At 39.5% G+C, this 20,365-nt stretch overlaps 1 protein-coding gene across 3 annotated transcripts in view; it reads right to left on the bottom strand.

Moving 5' to 3' along the window:
• Positions 1-228: 228 nt before the first annotated feature.
• The window catches only part of LOC145505379 (mitochondrial adenyl nucleotide antiporter SLC25A24), a 67,354-nt gene continuing 47,217 nt past the window's right edge, over positions 229-20,365 (bottom strand). For 2 of the 3 annotated variants that reach the window (XM_081487229.1, XM_081487230.1), the window contains exons 7-10: positions 16,148-16,255; positions 14,544-14,711; positions 3,760-3,910; positions 229-2,303 (exon numbers count right to left, since the gene is read on the bottom strand). In XM_081487229.1, the coding sequence (XP_081343355.1) occupies positions 2,119-2,303; positions 3,760-3,910; positions 14,544-14,711; positions 16,148-16,255 (612 nt within the window). In that variant the 3' untranslated portion in view covers positions 229-2,118. The remainder of the gene's footprint in view (positions 2,304-3,759; positions 3,911-14,543; positions 14,712-16,147; positions 16,256-20,365) is intronic. The other variant, XM_081487231.1, reaches the window with a different exon arrangement.

Below are 20,365 nucleotides of genomic sequence, written 5' to 3'. Positions count from 1 at the left end.
GGAATTTGGACATCACAAAAAACATCATCTTATACCAAAATGTGTAACAGATTTAACAACTGTTGCAGCTGTTCAGAAAAGGCCATAATATTTGGAAAGACTATAATGAGTCTTACCCAATAATACTATAAACATTATTCAAACTGCTGCCAGTGATATAAACTGTATAACAGCCTTTTTTTTTTCTGCTTCAGTTACACTATTTTTTTTAAGTGAGGAAACAAGACATTTCAAAAACAAACATATATGTATTTTTAATTATAAATGTAAAGCAAATATGTAGTAATGCCAGAAATAAACTATTCTTGACTCTGGGCTCTTTTCAAAAAATACAAGATTTTTTCAAAAGATAAAAGATACACAGATAAATCACATTCATACCTTACAAATGTTAAATAGAAAACAATTTAAATTCATAATGAACAATGAATTTTTTCAGTAGCCTGAAATTTTGCTCATCCCATAATTTAATGAGTAAAAAAAAGAGCTAATCTAGTACCTTAATATTGTCATTTATGCATTACTCGAAAGTACAAACACCCTGAAGACAGAGCTTCACACTTATCGTATGTATTATAAAACACTGAGATATTTATCAGGCATAACAAATATAATGAAAACTACACATTAGGATACGTTTCACAAACACAAATTCAACATTTCTGTTTGGTTTAGAAAATACGAGAGGTAGGTCAAATAAAGTAAAGCCTATTATGTCACCAGATTTTCATTAAAATGTTGGCAATTTATGACAGAAATTACTAGAAATCAAACTTGAGTTTAAGAATTACATTGAAAAGTGATAAGAATAATTTCAACTACTAAATAGTTGTCTAAGTTCTAATCACACAAATCAGAAAAGACAGTTGATTATAAAAATGGCTTCAGTAAAATAAGATCATGCTCTCACTTTACTGTAAGTTTTCTAAATCAAAACATGTTCCTAAAACTGGGGGCAAGAGAAAATATGAATGTACTTGTTTGTAAACTGAGCCTTCCATTTCATTATAGGCACCAAATATGCAGAATTAATATATACTATTTTTAATACATACTATTCTGCTAGGTTTGCACTGCCCAAGTTGAGAATTGCAGGGTCAAATAAACGGTAAGGGGGTAATGAGAATGCCATTCACCCATGATCAACCTACTTCATGTAATTAAAAAATTTCAGATAACCAGGAATGGCCTCCGGAAGCCTTCCTGGTGAAAGCAGGAGTTTGATTCAAGTAGGAGACAAAGGACAAAGAGAAGAGTGATGCTCTTTAGAGACTGATATAAGTAAAGGGGTTTTGTCTCCTGATGCTTTTCAAAACAATGATAATAAACAGAATCTCTCAAATAAGTTGCCTTGTGTGGACAATTTACCAGTGATATGCTAATAATCAGTGTATCATCCTGAAAACCAAACAATAGTACAAGCAAAATGGAGAAGTGGCCACTGAAATAAATATTATTTTATCACTCCTCCTTACACAAAAATTATATGAGTGGACTAGGGTATTCACATGCCTTGAAATTCTGCCATTTAACATTCATTCTTATTCTGCTTAAAGAAAGAATATAAACTCTATACCTATTTGGCTGCTGTAAGGTATGTTTTCATGCAATGATTCTCCATTAATGATCCTACAAGGAAATTTTAAGAAATTCAAAACATATGAACAATTTAAGTTTCCAAGTTTTCTGATCATTTTGTTTTTAAGAAAATGATATTTAAGTATAAAGGTGGCATAAACTTGAACCAACCAAAATAAAGATTAAAGATTTATAATTCCAGCACACAAAGCAAATTTAGTTCAAGCAAGTACATTTCTTCAGATTTAGGATTCTGGGCAGAGATTATAGAAAGAACTAATAAGAAAAGATAAACTATAATTTTGTGGCCTTCTCAAAATTGTATGAGCTTATCAAAACTATGGTTTTTTTAGACATTTCTGAATATACAAAATTGAGTCCAAATGTCTGAAATCATCATTGATACGCTCTTCCTTTTCATGAAAAAAAAAATAACAAAGCTTCTTTTTGCCATAGATTTGTTTCAGTTCTAGGAAAAAATGTCACTCTGGAGACAGTTGAAAGTTTCAGTAATCATGCTAAAGCAAAAAATTCAACATGTCATTTCTGAGCTACTCCTAAAGTTTGTTTCATATTTTCATAAACCACATAACTGATGCCTACAGCAGGGAGCACCTTCATAAAGTTTGGAGTGATGCCTCTGTAAAGTCCTGGTAGTCCTTCTTTAGAAATTATTCGTCGAAAGAGCCCAACCATGTTCAGCTGTGGGCTTCCTTCTATCATGGCTAGAAAATTTTAAAAAAAAAGAAAAGAAATCAGGCTAATTTAATATTCACACATTTTATTATGACTATATGCAATTATGATTCAGAATGATACTCTAGAATACAATAAACAGATAAAATTTATCCCAAGGGTCCTCAAAAAGTGCCCCTTTATATAATTCTCCCTGGATAGCACCTACGAGTGAGTGCTCTGGTAAGAATAACAATGGTACTATCACTTTGTGTTAGATGTTGGGTTAATTACTTGATATACCAGTCCTCCAAGGTAAGAGTTATTACATTCATTTGGTAAGTAAGGAATCTTAGAAAGATAGAGAAACTTGTCTCAACACACTTAGCCAGCAAGTGGGAGAGCTGACAGCTGATGGTCTTTCTCCTCTGTAAATGGAATGAAACTGTGCAGTGTTGTAAGAATCAGTAACAACTATGTAAATCAGCTGGCATTTGTCAAATCTTCAGTCAATGGTGGCTAGAGTTTTTATTATTATGGGACCTACAACTTTTGAACTGTGATTCCTCCCCACTGTGACACTGTCTCCTTGACTTTGATTACACCATGCCCCCTAGATCTCCTGTCATCTCACTAATTGTTCTCTTTGTTCGCGATTTGCTGACTAGAATCCGCCTGCTAATGCAGGAGATGCAAGAGATGCAGGTTTGATCCTGGGTTGGAAAGATTCCCCTGGAGAAGGAAATGGCAACCCACTCCAGTATTCTTGCCTAGGACAGAGGAGTCTGGAGGGCTACAGTCCATGGCGTCACAAAGAATCAGACACGACTGAGCACACACACGTGAATGCATTGCATTGCTATATTAAATAGCATGCATTCTGTGCCTCTCTTTTCTGTTTTATCCCTGGCCAATCTCATCCACTATCATTTCTTTAAACAGTACACCCTGAACATCTGCACCTCTATTCCCAACCTCTCTTCCAAATACCAGCCACACCTCCCCCAAGCAAGCAGTCAATCATTAACTAACAAACACTTCTAATGCAAATGATTTGTAAATACAATGTAAAGAGTGGACTGCATGACACATTTCCATTTTACTTTTTGGGACTTTCTGGAGTTTGGGAGTTTTTTCCCTGAGTATTTTCAATCCACGGTAGGTTGAATCCTCAGATGCAGAGCCCACGAATGGGAACAGCCAACTGTACTCTTAAAACATGCATTCTCAACATAAGCAAGAAAATCTTACTCTATTTGTGCATAAACCACAGATATACATACAGTATATGCATAGTGTATCTGTAGTATTAAGATTTCATGAAGAAGAACTGATTTAGAAAAGAATTTCTAAAAAGCTTCCTTAGGGAGGCAATAACGTAAAAAAAATGGTTAAGAAATATTATCTTAAAACCACACTCTGCTGTCTCAGTGGAACTTGAGAGTTCCAGAAGCATGTTACTGATGCTGTACTTTTATCAGTGTCTTGCTTTCATTCAAAACTCACCTTGAGCCTGCATGCGTGTTCTTACCAAAGCCAAGGGGTAGCTGGCCAGCTGACCACAGGTACTGGATAAGGCACCACAGCCCAGCAACACCATGACTCCAGGGTTCACAGAGTCTTTGGCAAAATTATCTAGCCAATGAGACTTTAGGAGCTGCCGAGAAACAGAAAAGAAAAAAAATAAACGGATACTTACAACTGTTTGTACTCAACCGGGACATTCCCACAGCGGCTCTCATCCTGATAGAATCAACAGGTTACACTTCTGCAACGCTGGGCAACCCGTTCCCAGAAGCAGCAGCCACTGCAGAGGCAACAGCTCTGTAGAGAAGCAGGGAAGCCACCAGGGATTCAAAACACCAACAGTTTGCTCTGGGTGCTCCCTTCTTTTAAGTAAATGTGAGGATCAATCACACACCAGCGTAGGGTCTAAACAGCATTCCCTACAGTATCAATGAAAATAACACAATACTATGAAGTGCATCTGATGTTTTACTTTACACATGTGTTATTTCATTCAGTTCTTCTACAAAAGCTCTACAAAAGGTGGAGCTATTCTTCTGATTTTAGAAATGAGGCTCAATGGAGTTTTTTTTAAACAAGGGTGTAGAATCAAGTGCACTGATCCCCAGGTCACGCTTTTTCCCTGTTATCCTGGGTCCCTGTATTTCCACAAGCAGGCCATAATTGAGAGAAACTATATAAAATATATATGCTAATTTACTTTTTAAATAAAAATATCTTAAGTATTAAAATATATGCTAATACATGGGGGAAATCACACACTACTTTAAATATTTTAATGAAAAATTTAATTGCATACTTTGACCTTACAATTATATAACACAAATAGCTTTATATATTTGGAAGCAAAAATTATGTTTAAGTGTTTATTTAATGTTCACTTAGTACTGTAATATATGACAATAAATAGATTCATGAAGGCTGAAGACAATCATGTCTGAATTGCAGAAATAAGAGAAGTGATTGACTAGAAACGAATCAACTATTTACACTGTGAAGACTAGAACATGAGGAAAAAAGAGAGGAAAACATACTCTTGAAACAATGAAAGTTCTATAAAATATATATGATCTTGCAAGTCCTCTCTGTTTATTCCATAATCCATTTTCTTCTCATGCTAATAGCCATTATCATTCCCTCTCAGGTCTCACTATATTTTTTAAATTTTTTACTTATTTATTTTTATTTCTTTCTGTCTGTCTCTCCTTCATTATTAGCTCTGTATCCCTCAAAATTTTATCACCTTATGAAGATTCTCTGGCAACATCAGAGTCATAACAGGGTCCTGATTCAATAGGACTAGTGTCTTTATAGGAACAAAACACCAGAGAATTCACTCACTCACTCTCTCTCCCTCTGGGAACATAGCAAGAAGACAGCAGTCTGCAAGCCAGTAAGACAGCCTCCCCACAAACCAAATCAGCCAGAACCTTGATCTTGGATTCTAGCCTCCAGAACTGTGAAAAAGTAATTTCTGTTGTTTAACCCACCCAGTCTCTGGGGGTTTTTTTGTTTTTTAGTTTTGGATTTTTTTGTTTTTTATTTTTTTGGCCATCCCATACAGCTTGTGAGATCTTAGTTCCCCAATCAGGGATTGAACCTGGGGCCCTGGGCAGTGAGAGCGCAGAGTCCCAACCACTGGACCACCTCAGAATTCTTGGTATCTAGTATTTTGTTATGGCAGTCCAAACAAACTAGCACACTACCCAAAGCAATCTACATATTCAATGCAATCACTATTCAAATTTCAATCATACTCTTTGAAGAAATAAAAAAGAAAAATTCTAAAACTCAAATGGAATCTCAACGGACCCCAGCTAGCCAAAACAACCTTGAAAAAGAACAAAGTTGGAGGCCTCACACTTCCTGATTTCAATATATACTACAAAGCAACAGTAATCAAAATAGTGCCATGCTGGCATAAAGACGGATACAGAGATCAATAGAACAAAAGAGAGCCCAGAAATAACTTCTCCACATTGGGCAAAGGACAGTCTCTTCTCAAATGGGAAAACTGGATATCCACAAGCAGAAAAATAAAGTTGGACCCTTATCTTACAACATACACAAAAAACTAACTCAAAATAAATTAAAGGTCTAAACATAAGACCTAATAGTATACAATTCCTAGGAGAAAACACAGGGTAATAAAAGCTTTAGGACATTGGATTTGGCAACAATTTCTTGGATATGATACCAAAAGCACAGGCAACAAAAGCAAAAATAGACAAATGGATTTCATCAACTTAAAAACTTCTGCAGAGCAAAGGAAACGAGAGAGAAAAAAAGGCAACCTATGGAATGGGAGAATATATTTGCAAACCATATATCTGATAAGTAGTTAATATCCAAAATATATAAGGAACTTCTACAACTAAACAACAACAATTTTAAAAAAACTAATTAAAAACTGGAATCAAGATTGCTGGGAGAAATATCAGTAACCTCAGAAATGCAGATGCCACCACCCTAATAGCAAAAAGTGAATAGGAGCTAAAGAGCCTCTTGATATAGGTGAAAGAGGAGAGTGAAAAAGATGGCTTAAAACTCAACATTCGAAAAGCTAAGATCATGGTATCCGGTCCCATCACTTCATGGCAAATAGATGGGGAAACAATGGAAACAGTGACAGACTTTATTTTCTTGGGCTCCAAAATCACTGCAGATGGTGACTGCAGCCATGAAATAAAAAGATGCTGGCTCCTTGGAGGAAAAGCTTTGACTAACCTAGGCAGCATATTGAAAAGGAGAGACATTACTTTGCTGACAAAGGTCCGTCTAATCAAAGCTGTGGTTTTTCCAGTAGTCATGTATGGATGTGAGAGTTGGACCACTAAGAAAGCTGAGTGCCAAAGAATTGATGCTTTTGAATTGTGGTATTTTGAACTCTTGAGTCCCTTGGACTGCAAGGAGATTCAACCAGTCAATTTTAGGAAATCAGTCCTGAATATTCATTGGAAGGACTGATGCTGAAGCTGAAACTCCAATACTTTGGCCATCTGATGTGAAGAACCGACTCCAGAATAAGGGAAAAGACCCTTATTCTGGGAAAGATTGAAGGGAGGAAAAGGGGACAACGAAGGATGAGACTGTTGCATGGCATCACTGATTCCAGGGAAATGAGTTTTAGCAAGCTCCTGGAGTTGCTGATGGACAGGGAAGCCTGGTGTGCTGCAGTCCATGGGGTCCCAAAGAGTCAGGCACGACTAAGTGACTGAACTGACAAAAAGCTTAACATGGAATTACTATATGACCCAGCAATTCTACTAGTAGGTATACACCCAGAGGAAAAAAGCAGGGACTTGAAGAGATATTTGTATCTCTTTTTCTCAAAAGGGGAAATTATCCTTGAAATTAATTCAATCCCTCAACAATGGAAGGCATTCCAAGTTCCTCAACCTTGTCAGCAGTTTTTGCCCTTAAGACAAGCTCAGAAGCTAACAGAAACTTGAAACTCAAAGAAGTCCCTGAGAGACTTGGCAAAATCCACAACCCACATTGGACAGATTCATCTGAGTCCCCCAATTCAAATTCAAATAGATCACAGTAAGCCTGTTCCTAACATCAAAAAATGTCCTTTAAATCCTGAGGCCTTAGCAAGATTTCAACCAATCATACAGGAATATATGACACAAGACCTCATAGTCCCCTGCACTGCTGCTGCTGCTAAGTTGCTTCAGTCGTGTCCGACTCTGTGCAACCCCATAGATGGCAACCCACAGGCTCCGCCATCCCTGGGATTCTCCAGGCAAGAATACTGGAGTGGGTTGCCATTTCCTTCTCCAGTGCATGAAAGGGAAAAGTGAAAGTGAAGTTGCTCAGTCGTGTCTGACTCTTAGCAACCCCATGGACTGTAGCCTACCAGGCTCCTCCATCCATGGGATTTTCCAGGCAAGAGTACTGGAGTGGGGTGCCATCGCCTTCTCCGGTCCCCTGCACTAGTCTCTCTAATATACCCATTCTCCCTATTAAGAAACCCCACAGAGGAGAAGGGAGATTGGCCCAAGATTTGAGAGCTATTCATAACACTGTCATTAATTGCTATCCAGTTGCCCTTGACCTTCATGCTCTTTTAATGGCAATTCCTACAGAGAGTAGTTTTTCGCCATAATTGATCTCTGTAGCACCTTTTTCGGAGAAGGCAATGGCAACCCACTCCAGTACTCTTGCCCGGAAAATCCCATGGACGGAGGAGCCTGGTGGGCTGCAGTCCATGGGGTCACTACGAGTTGGTGACTATGAGTTGGGCACGACTGAGCAACTTCACTTTCACTTTTCACTTTCCTGCATTGGAGAATGAAATGGTAACCCATTCCAATGTTCTTGCCTGGAGAATCCCAGGGACGGGGGAGCCTGGTGGGCTGCCGTCTATGGGGTCGCACAGAGTCGGACATGACTGAAGCGACTTAGCAGCAGCAGCAGCACCTTTTTCAGCATCTCTGTGGATTGTGGAAGTCAAATGTTATGTGCTTTCATGTGGGAAGGACAATACACCTGGACATGTCAGAAGTATAGACTGAAAGCCCTACTCTTTACAGATCCTAAAAGCAGATTTAGCATCTGTCATTTTTCCATAAGTGCCCACTCTTTGCAATATGTTGATGACCTTCTTCTCTTCTTCTCTTCCAAGGAAGCAAGTAAGCAAGTCAGCATCATCTCCTCAAGCTGTTAGCAACTGAAGGTCATGAAGGTCTCCAAAGAGAAATTACAACTTGTTCAAACACAGGTCAGATACCTAGGACACTTGATCTCAGATTAAGGACTCCTTTTAGACCCTAGTAGGATACAAAGTGTCTTAAATTTCCCACAGCCACAGACCAAAAGACAACTTTAAAACATCTGGAGGGGGCGGTCCTAAGATGGCAGAGGAATAGGATGGGGAGACCACTTTCTCCCCCACAAATTCATCAAAAGATTATTTGAACACTGAGCAAATTCCACAAAACAACTTCTGAATGCTGGAAGAGGACACTAGGCATCCAGAAAGGCAGCCCATTCTCTTCGAAAGGAGGTAGGACAAAATATAAAAGACAAAAAGAGAGACAAAAGAGTTAGGGATGGAGACCCATCCTGGGGAGGGAGTTGTGAAGGAGGAGAAGTTTCCAAACACCAGGAAACCCTCTCACCAGCAGGTCTGTGGGAAGTTTTGGAATCTCAGAGGGCAACATAACCAGGAGAAAAAAAAACACAGATTATGTACCTAACCGCAATTCCCAGCAGAAAAGTAGCCCAGATGCTCGCATCCACCAGCAGCGAGTAGGGGCTGAACAGGGAGGCATGGGCTGCATTGCTTAGGATAAGGACCTGGCCTGAATGCCCTGAGGACAATCTGAGGGAGCTAACATTAGATAGCAACCCAAACTGTGGGACAGCCAGAGAGAGAGAAAAGAGAGAGAGAACTTTCCCACGAAAAGCTCTAACCTAAGGGCCCGCTCACAGAACAAAGGACTGAGAGAATACCAGAGGAGAGCTAGCCAGCTGCAGATTGGCCCATCCCCTGCCGGAGACAGAGAGGCAGGCGGGCGACACCCAGAGCCAGAAGGCAAGGGGCAATCTCAGCCCCAGGGATAGCATCCTCTACCAAACTGCGACCAGGCTCCCAGTTGCTAACCAAGTCTTCCTGGGATCCGGATGGTTGACATCCGCTAGGAGGGTCACAGCCAGAGATCAGTTCTCCAGAGGAGACACACAGTACACCTGAGACGGCGCTCCCGCCGCATACCCAAGAAACTGAGCAGCTGGGACTGGGGAGGTGATAAGATGCACCCCCCCACCTGGGGAGGGTGCACTCACCAAGCACTTGGTCGCCTGAGCTGGTCGGACCTGGGAAGGGCACAAAACTTAGGCCCAACCAAGTCTGTGCCTTTGTGGAGTACCCGAGAACCTGAACCTGAGTGGCTTAGACCTGGGAAGTGCATGCAACCCAGGGCCCACTTTAGTCAGTTCCCCTGCAGGGCAACCTGGAGCCTGAGCAGTGTAGACTGGGAAAGCACACACACCGTGAGCAGGGGCAAACCCAGTGTGACCCAGACACTGTGAGCACTCCCCACACATGCCAGTGATATCTATTTGCAGTATTCTTCCCTCCCCACAACACAACTGAACAAGTGAGCCTAAATAAGTGACTACCTTCGCCACCTTGTGTCAGGGCAGAAATTAGACACTGTAGAGACTTGCAAACAGAGGAAGCCAAAAAAAAAAAGAAGAGGGAACCACCATGGAAGTGACAGGTGCAACAGATTAAAACCCTGTAGTTAGCACCGACTATGTTGGAAAGGGCCTACAGACCTTGAGAAGTATAACTTGGAACAAGGAACTATCTGAAACTGAACTGACCCCACACTGCCCTCAACACCTCCAGAGAAATTCCTAGATATATTTTACTATTATCATTTTTTTAATTTCTTTTAATTTTTAAGTTCTTTATTACTCCTTTAATTTTCACTTTTATAACCTACTATTACCTTGCAAAAAAAAGACCCTATTTTTAAAGCAAATTTCATATATTTTTTATAATTTTTTGTGATTTTGTTTTGTTTTTTTAATATTGTATTTTTGAGAGTCTAACCTCTACTCTAGATTTCTAATCTTTGCTTTTTGGTATTGGTTATCAATTTTGTACCTTTAAGAATCAGGGAGTCTACCTGAAAAAGAATTAAGAATAATGATAGTACAGATGATCCAAAATCGTGAAAACAAAATGGAGTTACATATAAATAGACTAGAGACAAGAACTGAGAAGATGCAAGGCCGCGCATACACATCAAACAAAAACAGAATTGAAAGAGAAACATGTACCCCAATGCTCATTGCAGCACTTTTTACTAGCTAGGACATGGAAGCAATCTAAATGTCCATCAACAGACAAGTGGATATGAAAGTTGTGGTACATATCACAATGGAATATTACTCAGCCATTAAAAAGAATGCATTTGAATCAGTTCTGATGAGGTGGATGAAACTGGAGCCTATTATACAGAGTGAAGTAAGTCAGAAAGAAACACACCAATACAGTATAATAACGCATATATATGGAATTTAGAAAGATGGTAACGATGACCCTATATGTGAGACAGCAAAAGAGACACAGATGTAAAGAACAGTCTTTTGGACTCTGTGGGAGAAGGCGAGGGTGGGATAATTTGAGAGAATAGCATTGAAACATGTATACTATCATATGTGAAACAGACTGCCAGTCCAGGTTCAATGCATGAGACAGGGTACTCAGGGCTGGTGCACTGGGATGACCCTGAGGGATGGGATGGGGAGGGAGGGGGGAGGGGGGTTCAGGATGGGGAACACATGTACACCCATGGCTGATTCATGTCAATGTATGGCAAAAAGCACCACAATATTGTAAAGTAATTAGCCTCCAATTAAAATTAATTAATTAATTAAAAAAAATAAAGTCCAGCAGCCTAAAATAAATAAATAAATAAAACATCTTGAGCTGACCAAACATTATAGACTCTGGATCTTTAATCTTTTAGTTGCCCAGCCTTTTTATTCATTACTCAAAGCTCAAAGACAAGATCCTTTAGAGTAGGAAGAAAACATCTTAATGGCTCCAGAACCTGAGAAGGGGACTTTGTTGTCTCCTGCTTTAGGACATTCTAATTATCAGCCTCCCCTTTTCTACCTCATGTACAAGAGCAGAGAAATGCATTAGGATTGCTTACTCAAAGGCAAAGAGGTCAACACCAATCCCTTGGCTATGACACTCAACAATCAGACCTGTGGCCAGAGGTCTGCCTCCATGCAACTGAGGAAATGGTTATAGTCTCTCCACTTATCACCTATGTTCCCCCATGCAACAGGAGGCTTGCTCAATTCTCATCACACTCAATACCTTTCTGCAAGCCGTCTTACCTCATATGAAATATCATTACTAACTTGGGACATAACCCTTTCCTGCTACAACAACCTCAACCTTGCAACTCTTCTCCCTTTACATAGTGCAAAACTACTCATGACTGTCTGATCCTAACTGGTCAGTTATTAACCCTTAGCAGTGACTTAAAAGAAACCCTTGTTACTGATGGTTCTAGATTGAAAAATGGCAAAGGAAATGGTGCGGGATATGCAATCATTTGCTCCTTTGAAGTAACTGAGGCAGCGCCTCTGCTGAACACTACTTCAGCCCAGCAGACAAGAACTCCCTGAGTTAACTGGAGATTGCACCCTAGCAGAAACTGAAACTGTGAATACCTATACAGATAGTCACTTTGCCATGGGGGTAGTTCTTGGCTTTGGTATGCTTTAGAAACAAAAGGATTCTTGACCTAGGGAGAAGCCAGATTAAAAATAAAAACTGGGTCAAAAGACTGTTGGAATCAGTTCAACTTCCATCTGTCCTAACCATCATTAGGGTACCTGGGAATCCAAAATTAAATTCAGATGACAACACAGTAAAGCTATTATCTTCTAATTTAAAAAAAAAACTTTTTAAATTCAGATGAAACCAAAGGAAATAACTTGGTTGATCAGGCCACAAGGACAACTTCCTTATGAGTCACCAAATCTGCCCAAGAGTCATTTCCTGAGTATCTCCCTGTTGCTCAAATGTGCTCTAACCCCGTGACACCAACCCTTTGAAGTAAGCATTGGAGATTAAAAATTCTCCCCAACAAGGAACATGACTTTATGGCACAGGTCCATCCCAGTGATATGAGACAAAGCAAACCTCTAAGTTGTTTGGCAATGCTTTTAGAGAATGATCTTGATCAAAAGGGCGATATGTGAAATAAAATGGAGTCATTTATGTCAAGGGATTTAAAAGTGAAGCCAAAAGGCCATTCAAGAGTTAGACCTTATGTACGTCTCACCAGGTGGAACCATGAACTTAAGAACTGAGCCACACCACAGATAGTCCAAGGACTCCGCAAGAACACTGACAACTTGTCACAGTAATGAATTCTTACCTACCTCCAGTGATAGCCTTAGCCGTCAATCATGTTTAGCCAACTAAATTTTGCCTTCAGCTCCCTCTAAAATTCTTTGTAATGCAAACTTCCCTTCTTTGCCATTAAAAAAACCCCTTTTACTCCCTAGCAGACAATGTTGAGATTGCTACCCAAATCTGGGTGCACTGAATTGCAATTCTTTGATCCCAAATAAATGATTTGCGTTTGATTATTTCCTCCTAGGTTTCTTCAGGCTGGCAAGTACAAAGAACAAATCTGTGCTACCCACGTCAGTCTCTTGGCTTTATCAATATGAAATTTTTACAAACCAAAGAAAATATGCCATTTTTGCTTATTATCTCTCTCTTCAAAATCCCTAGTATCATCTTCCAAGCTGAACAACTACATATGTAATAACTTCTTAAAAGTATAACTAATTTACAATGTTGTGTTAGCTTCAGGTATACAGCAAAGTGATTCAGTTATAATCTTTTTTTTTCAGATTCTTTTCCATTATAGGTCATTACAAGACACTGAATATAGTTTCCTGTGCTATACAGTAGCTCAGTGGTAAAGAATCCACCTGCCAATGCAGGAGACACAGGTTTGATCCCTGGATTGGGAAGATCCCCTGGAGAAGGAAGTGGCAACTCATTCCAGTATTCTTGCCTGGGAAATCCCATGGGTAGAGGAGCCTGGCAGGCTAAAGTCCATTGGGTCGCAAAGAGTCAGACACTACTTAGCAACTAAACAAAACAAGGTCCATCCATGTTGCTGCAAATGACATTATTTCATTTTTTATGGCTGAGTTTCCATTGTGTATAAATACATATTCTTTATCCATTCATCTGTTGATGGACCTTAGGTAGCTTCCATGTCTTGGCTAAATAGTGCTGATATGAACACTGAGGTGCACGCATCTTTTCAAGTTAAAGTTTTCTCTGGATACACACCCAAGAATGGAACCGCAGAAGCATATGGTTACTCAATTTTTAGTTTTTTTTTAAGGAACTTTCATCCTGTTTTCCATAATGGTTGTGCCAACTAACATTCCTACCAAGAGTATATAAGGATTCCCTTTTTTCCACACTGTGTCCAGCATTTATTATTTTTAGACTTTTCAATGATTGCCAACTGACTGCTGTGAGGTGATACTTCACTGTAGCTTTGATCTGCACTTCCCCAATAATTAGTGATACTGAGCATATTTTCATGTGCCTGTTGGCCATCTATATGTCTTCTTGGGAGAAATGTTTGTTTAGGTCTTTTGCTCATTTTTTGATTGGGTTATTTCTTGATATTAAGCTGTTTGCGAATTTTGGAAATTAACCCCTCACTGGTAGCACTGCTTGCAAACATTCTATCCTAGTCTACAGGTAGTCTTTTCATGTTGTTTATGGCTTCCTTTGTTGTCCAAAAGCTTTTTAAGTTTAATTAGGTTCCATTTGTTTATTTTTGTTTTTATTTCCGTTACTCTAGGAGATGGGTCCAAAAAAATATTTCTGTGATTTATGTTGATGATTTGTTCTGCTTATGTTTTCCTCTAGGAGTTTTATGGTATCCAGCCTTAGCACTTTAATTGATTTTTATTTTATTTTTGTATATGGTATTAGAGAATTAAACAACTATATCTGAATGTGAGTCTATTATCTTCATTAATAAAAATAATTAACAGGGAAATCTAATACAAAAGATCACAGGCATATGGGGTCTCAGAAAGATCAAAGAATACACCCTTGAATCTACTTTCATTTACAAACTATTTCCTGGCAGACATGTACTTCTCTATAAAATGTCAAATTCTAACAATGAGAACTACTTAACTATATTGTTGGAGTCAAAAGATTGCTACAAACTCACCTCATATACAGCAAGATCTATACCTGCATAAGGTATGATGCCTAATAAATTGGGAACATAACCTTTGTAAAAAGCTCCCATGCCTTCATATTTCAAAATCTTCTTGGCACAATCAAATATTCCAGAGTATTGTCCAGTTTTGCCTACAGCCAGCCTGGTTTTCAGAACCTGGTTATGAGAGAATATAACAAATACTATTATTCACACTAATGCTATCATCATAGAATTTGAAAGAAGTAATTTTACAGAAAACAAATACCTAGCATATATCGTCACTCAAATGACTGTCCAATTTGTTGATGTGTAAGAAACTCTTACACAGTATCTCTCTTGAGGGTCTAAGACCAGAGTCAAGAAGATGCTTTAGTTGTAAAGAGCATCTGAATTAGGGCAGTGGCAGAGGAAACAGAAGATAATCTATTGATATCTTAACAAAACTGGGACAAATTAGATACGGAGGGTGGGGGAAATGGTAGTGTAAAGGATGACTCAAGAGTTTCTAGCATGGAACTCAGGATGTGGCCAGCAGGATAGAGGGAAGGTGATGCTATTAACTGAGATGGAGGATTTAAGAGGAAGCTTAGATATTAATTAGGATATTTTTTGAGGGGTGTGTGGAATAATATGAACAATAATATTAGGATGCTTGAAAGGAAAGCTATATTAACATACATACCATAAAGATGAAAATTAAAGGTATTTCTTAGGTCTTTTCAGTTATTAAAAAACCCTTTGTCATATCAATAAAGATATCCTAAAGGAGGAGTTGGTGGACTTTTTCTATAAAGTGAATATTTTAGTTTCTGCAGGACTAAAATACCAGGTTTCTGTTGCAAATTCTTTGGTTTTGTATTTTGTTGTTTTGTTTTTTAAACCACCTTAGCAAGGTAAAAATGCAAAAAACAACAACAAAAAAGGCTGTACAAAATAGTTCACAGATCCATGGTATGCTAATCTATGCTCTGATGGAAGGATGTCCAGTTAGGATTACCATCACCTAATCTAATTCTAAGGTTCCATTATGAAATTTATGGTATAGAAACTCTTTAGAGAGAATTGGGTGTTCTAATTTTTATTAACACTATTGCAACCAGCCTCCAAGATAAACCCCAACTCTCCCAGCCTCCTGGTATTTATACCATGTGTATCCCCTTCCACACTCTACCAAGGGCAGTCTGTGCAACCTACAAAGTAGAGCAGATGTGACTAAAGAGTGCAATTTCCATCTTGGGTATTCTCTTTGATAACTGATTTGGGGAAAAATATAGCTACCATGTTATGAGGATACACAAGCATCCTATGGAGAGGCCCATGCAATAAGGAACTGATATCTTCAACCAATAGCTATGGAGCCCTGGCAACACACATGTGAATAAACTTAAAAGGAGGTCCATTCCCCATTGATCCCTGCAGGGACTGCAGCCCTGGCTGACACCCTGACTGCAGGTTGTGAGAAATCCTGAACCAGAGGCCAGATTCCTGACCCACAGAAACTGTGAGATGATAAATGTGTTTTAAACTGTTAGTTTTGGGATAACTTATTACACAGCAATAGATAAAAATACAAACACCATTAATACGATAGACTTCACAATAGTACTTACCTCCATAGGATAAATAAAAGTCTGTGCAGTTGCTCCAGCCATGGAACCAGATACAAATCTCTCAAAGGTTCCTATTTTCTGTCCTTCCTCAGTAAGCAACTTCTTGTACTGTGTAAATGAAGTTTTAAATGCGCATTAATATTTGCTATAGAACGAACTGTGTTCTTCTCCCACTTCTCCCCCCAACCACCCCCCTAGATTCATATTTTGAAACGGCATTAACCTCCAATGCATGGTATCTGGAGATGTGGCCTTTGGGAGAAATTATGGTCTGATCATGAGATGGGGCCCTCATGACAGGGTTAGTGTTCTTACAAGAGACATCAGAGTTCTCTTTCCCTTTCTCTCACATACGTGTTCAATCTTGTCCTCCCTCCCTCCCCTTCACTTCTCTCTCTCTTTTCCTTTCTCTCTCTCTTCCCCTTTGCCCAACATGCATGCACCAAGGAAAGGCCATGTGAACAGACAGTGAAAGGGTGGCCATCTGCAAGCCAAAATGACAGCCCTCACCAGAAACCGAATTGATCAGCACCTGATAACAGACTCTCCAGCTCCAGAACCATGAGAAATAAACTTCTATTCTTTAAACCACCCAGCACATGGTGCTCTGTTATGACAGCCCAAGCTAAGACAATACCAAAATACAAATCAGCTCCTAGAAATCAATTAATTGACAATGCGATGTTTCTCAAAATGCCCACACCACATTAACAGTATCTAACAGAAAAGCAAGACTTGAATGCTAATAGACTCATTTACTGGAGAGTGATTTTCAAGTTAGAATTCCACAAAACACAGATGGTCCACAGAGGTGACCCCGTAGCTCCTTTGCTGAAACAGAATCACAGCATTCTTTTCCAGATGCACAAGTTAATAAAGTGCTCACTGCTTTTAGATACTGTTCCCATGATTTTCACCCGTACAAACAAAACAAATCAGTAACAAACACATAATAAAACAACTTAGAAAAACAGTTTTTGTAGATAATACATATTATTACACTAACAAACCAGACCCCTCGGCCCACCAGTACTAAAGCAAGTGACAAGGCTGATTTGGCCATGGGTGGAAGTCTGGCACAAGTGTAGCCAAAATACTGATGGGGCAGGATGTTAATATCATGGGCTCCAAAGGCAGGCAGACCTGAACTGGAACCCTAGAACTATATGGCTCTGAGTAAGTTCACAAACATACCCAAACTGCAGGTCCTTCATCTATGATAACAATACATATACCAAACAGGGTTGTTGAAAGAATTATTAGGTAATACATATAACACAGTTAGCACAGTGCTGGGCAAATGTTCAATAAACATTGTTGTTGTTATTATTATTATATAACATCTTTATACAGCTTGGAGAGAAAAGCTCTGCCCAAACATAGACTGTGGTTAGAAGCCAAGCAAATCAGATTCTTTCTCCTAGAATTGTGACATGGGTCTACAGGTGTAATTAGGCACTGATACCAGAGGGAGAAATGGACAAAGTGACAAAGAAGCAGACACACGGAGAAGGGACAGGTCAGCAAGGTTCCGCTTCTCCACTCCCTGAGGCTCCTCCCCTTAATGCCCCAGGCATCCCCACAGTGACCCTTACCGCCACCCTCACCTGGCTTTCCTGAGCCAGCCAGTGTTCAGTTCCTTAAGATCGGAAGAACTTAGTGCAAAATTACAGGAATACTTTGTCCTAGTAAAGCTGTGTTTCTCTGCTCATGATAAAAATTAAATACAATTTCAAAAAGTTCCCCAAAGGGCAGATATCTGCCTCCCCCAAAAGTCAATGTTTCCATGGGCTCTATTTCTTAAACTACATCATAATGGTAATAACCAAAACTCCTCTTCTGCATGGGCCCTATTAATTTTCCTATATGTTAGATCATCACAATCATTAAATATAATTTATTGAAAACCATCCTGCATATGAATAGGAACCTTGAAGACATATCTTTTACATACTGTACCCCAAACCAAAGCACCCATCAAAAATACTAAGTAAATACTTAGTGACTGGTGGAGAATAAATATTTTAAGAGTAGGGGTTTGGGGCTTTTGCATCCCAAAACATACCTTGCACAAAGGGAAGAGTTGAGGACAGAGATACAGGGTTAGGCAAAGTGACAAGGGCTTAACCTTATGTCACCAAGCTTAGTTTCTACCCCAGGGATGTGGTGCCAGGTCACAGAGGCTTTAAGAGGCTTGCTCAAGGCCACAGAATTTGACTTTTTCAAAGGAGGTTTAGATGGGCTCTCAAAGCCATTGAAAACCTTTTCAGGATTTCAATTTCTTTCCTTTCCTTCTTCCAATTTGTTTTTCTTTCCATTCACCCCATCCATGTCAAATCTCTCTCCATTTGTCAGAATATCTATTTCAACCTTCTCCATTCCATTCTCCTCCAGCTTCCAGTACCACTTCCTCCCTCATTCTAAAAAAAAAAAAAGTCCTTTCATGGGAACTCAAGGAAGAACAAAGAGGCCATCAGGCAAGGATATCTTGGTATTTCTGTCCACTTCCCACAAAATCACCCACATTCACTTCTTCCTAAGCTGACATGAGAAGAGTTCTCCATGCAATCAAAGGCAAATCCCGCCACAGTCTGGATAACATTTCTTCCCCTGCCCTTCCACTCCCTACCCCACACACATACTTTCCCTGAATACCTGCAACACTTGTCTAACTCTCTCACTTATATTTTTTAACTTCCTTCTTCGTACTGACATGCTTCCTTCAGCCACAGGCATGCCATGAAAACAAAATATCAAAACCCAACATTCTTCCATTCTGTCACTCTCTCCCTCATCTTTTCTCCTTCCTTTCACTGAAGGTAAATTCCTAACAAAGGTGTCTACTGTCCAGTTTTCTTCATCTCTTGTTCCCTCTAGCTCATCTCAATTGTTTTCTCACCTCATTACTTCTCTGAAACATTTATACCAAGCTTTCCTATCCCTGAGGTGATAAATCCTAAAAGATAAACTTTTTATCCTATTTACTACCCTTCATGAAAGTCTCTTCTTCCTCTGACTTCTAGGCCATCACTTTCTATGAATTCCTTTCTGTCACCTCGGCTGCTCCTTCTCAGTCTCCTTTGCAGGTTTCTCCTTCTACTTCTCCCTGGGCATATCCCCAGAACTCTTCACATTCTGTAAGTCTTCTTGAGTGATCCATTCCAAAGCCTTCACCTCAATAACAACCTATCAGAGATCAATGGTCCTATGGACTACTCCCTCTACATGTTACAGAAAGAGCTCAAACCCAGCCTGTGCAAAATGCAACCTGTCATTTGATCTCAAAATTGATTCTTCTTTTTGTCTTTTCTGTGTATTTGGTTGCTCAAGTTAGAAATCAGAAATCATTCTTGATTCTTCTTTATCACCTCCACATCCACTCAATGAGTTCTGTTGTTTCTATTTCCCCAAATATTTTTCAGTTCACATCAGTTTTTCTCCAATCACTGCAGCCACTGCCTTATACTGATACTCATCATTTCCTATCTGAATCCCTGAATTATCTCCTTAAATAGTCTTCCTGCCTCCAATAGAGCCTCACTCTCTTCCAATACCTCTCTACTTTCCAGGTTGATCTTAAATGCAAATACACTCATTCCACTTCCCTACATACGACACTCCAATAATGTCCTCCCCACATTCAGGATAAAATCCAGACTCCCATCACATCTGGCTCCTGCCTATCTGTCCAGCCTGTTTTCATCATCATCTTCCTGGACATACACTCCATGACACTTGAGCCCAGTGAAACTTCAGCTTCTGTAGTGAATGATGCTCTCCTGTGCCTACATTTCTGTCCACAGGCTGTCACTTCTGTTCAAAATACCCATCTTTCCCTTCATCTTAATGAACTTAAGACTGAGGGCAACCTTGGGCTCCAATCCCAGCTCTGGCAGTTCTTTGTTTTTACTCACTCAACAGGGATTTTCCCACACTGGGAACACACACTGAAAACAAATAATGCCTAAGGAAGCTCACAGTCCTGAATTCAATACTGAATTCTGATGAAAGTGCTAACAGAGGAAAACAAAGGGAAGGTTTCCTGGAGGAAATAACTCTCCAGTAAAGTGTTGAAGCATGTTTACCACCATAAGACCTAGAGAAAGAGGAATGGGATGTGTGTGTGTGTCTGTGTGTGTCTGTCTGTGTGACTAGAGTGGGGGTCGTGGAGGGATGACTGTGAAGTACCCCTGGGATATCTAAGTGGAGACGCACAGA

This window comes from Giraffa tippelskirchi, chromosome 5 (genome assembly GCF_054371585.1).
Source record: "Giraffa tippelskirchi isolate mGirTip1 chromosome 5, T2T-mGirTip1v1.2.pri, whole genome shotgun sequence".
Lineage (NCBI taxonomy): Eukaryota > Metazoa > Chordata > Mammalia > Artiodactyla > Giraffidae > Giraffa > Giraffa tippelskirchi.
The sequence above is the reverse complement of the archived record's forward strand: the minus strand, read 5'-3'. Positions and strand labels throughout refer to the sequence as shown.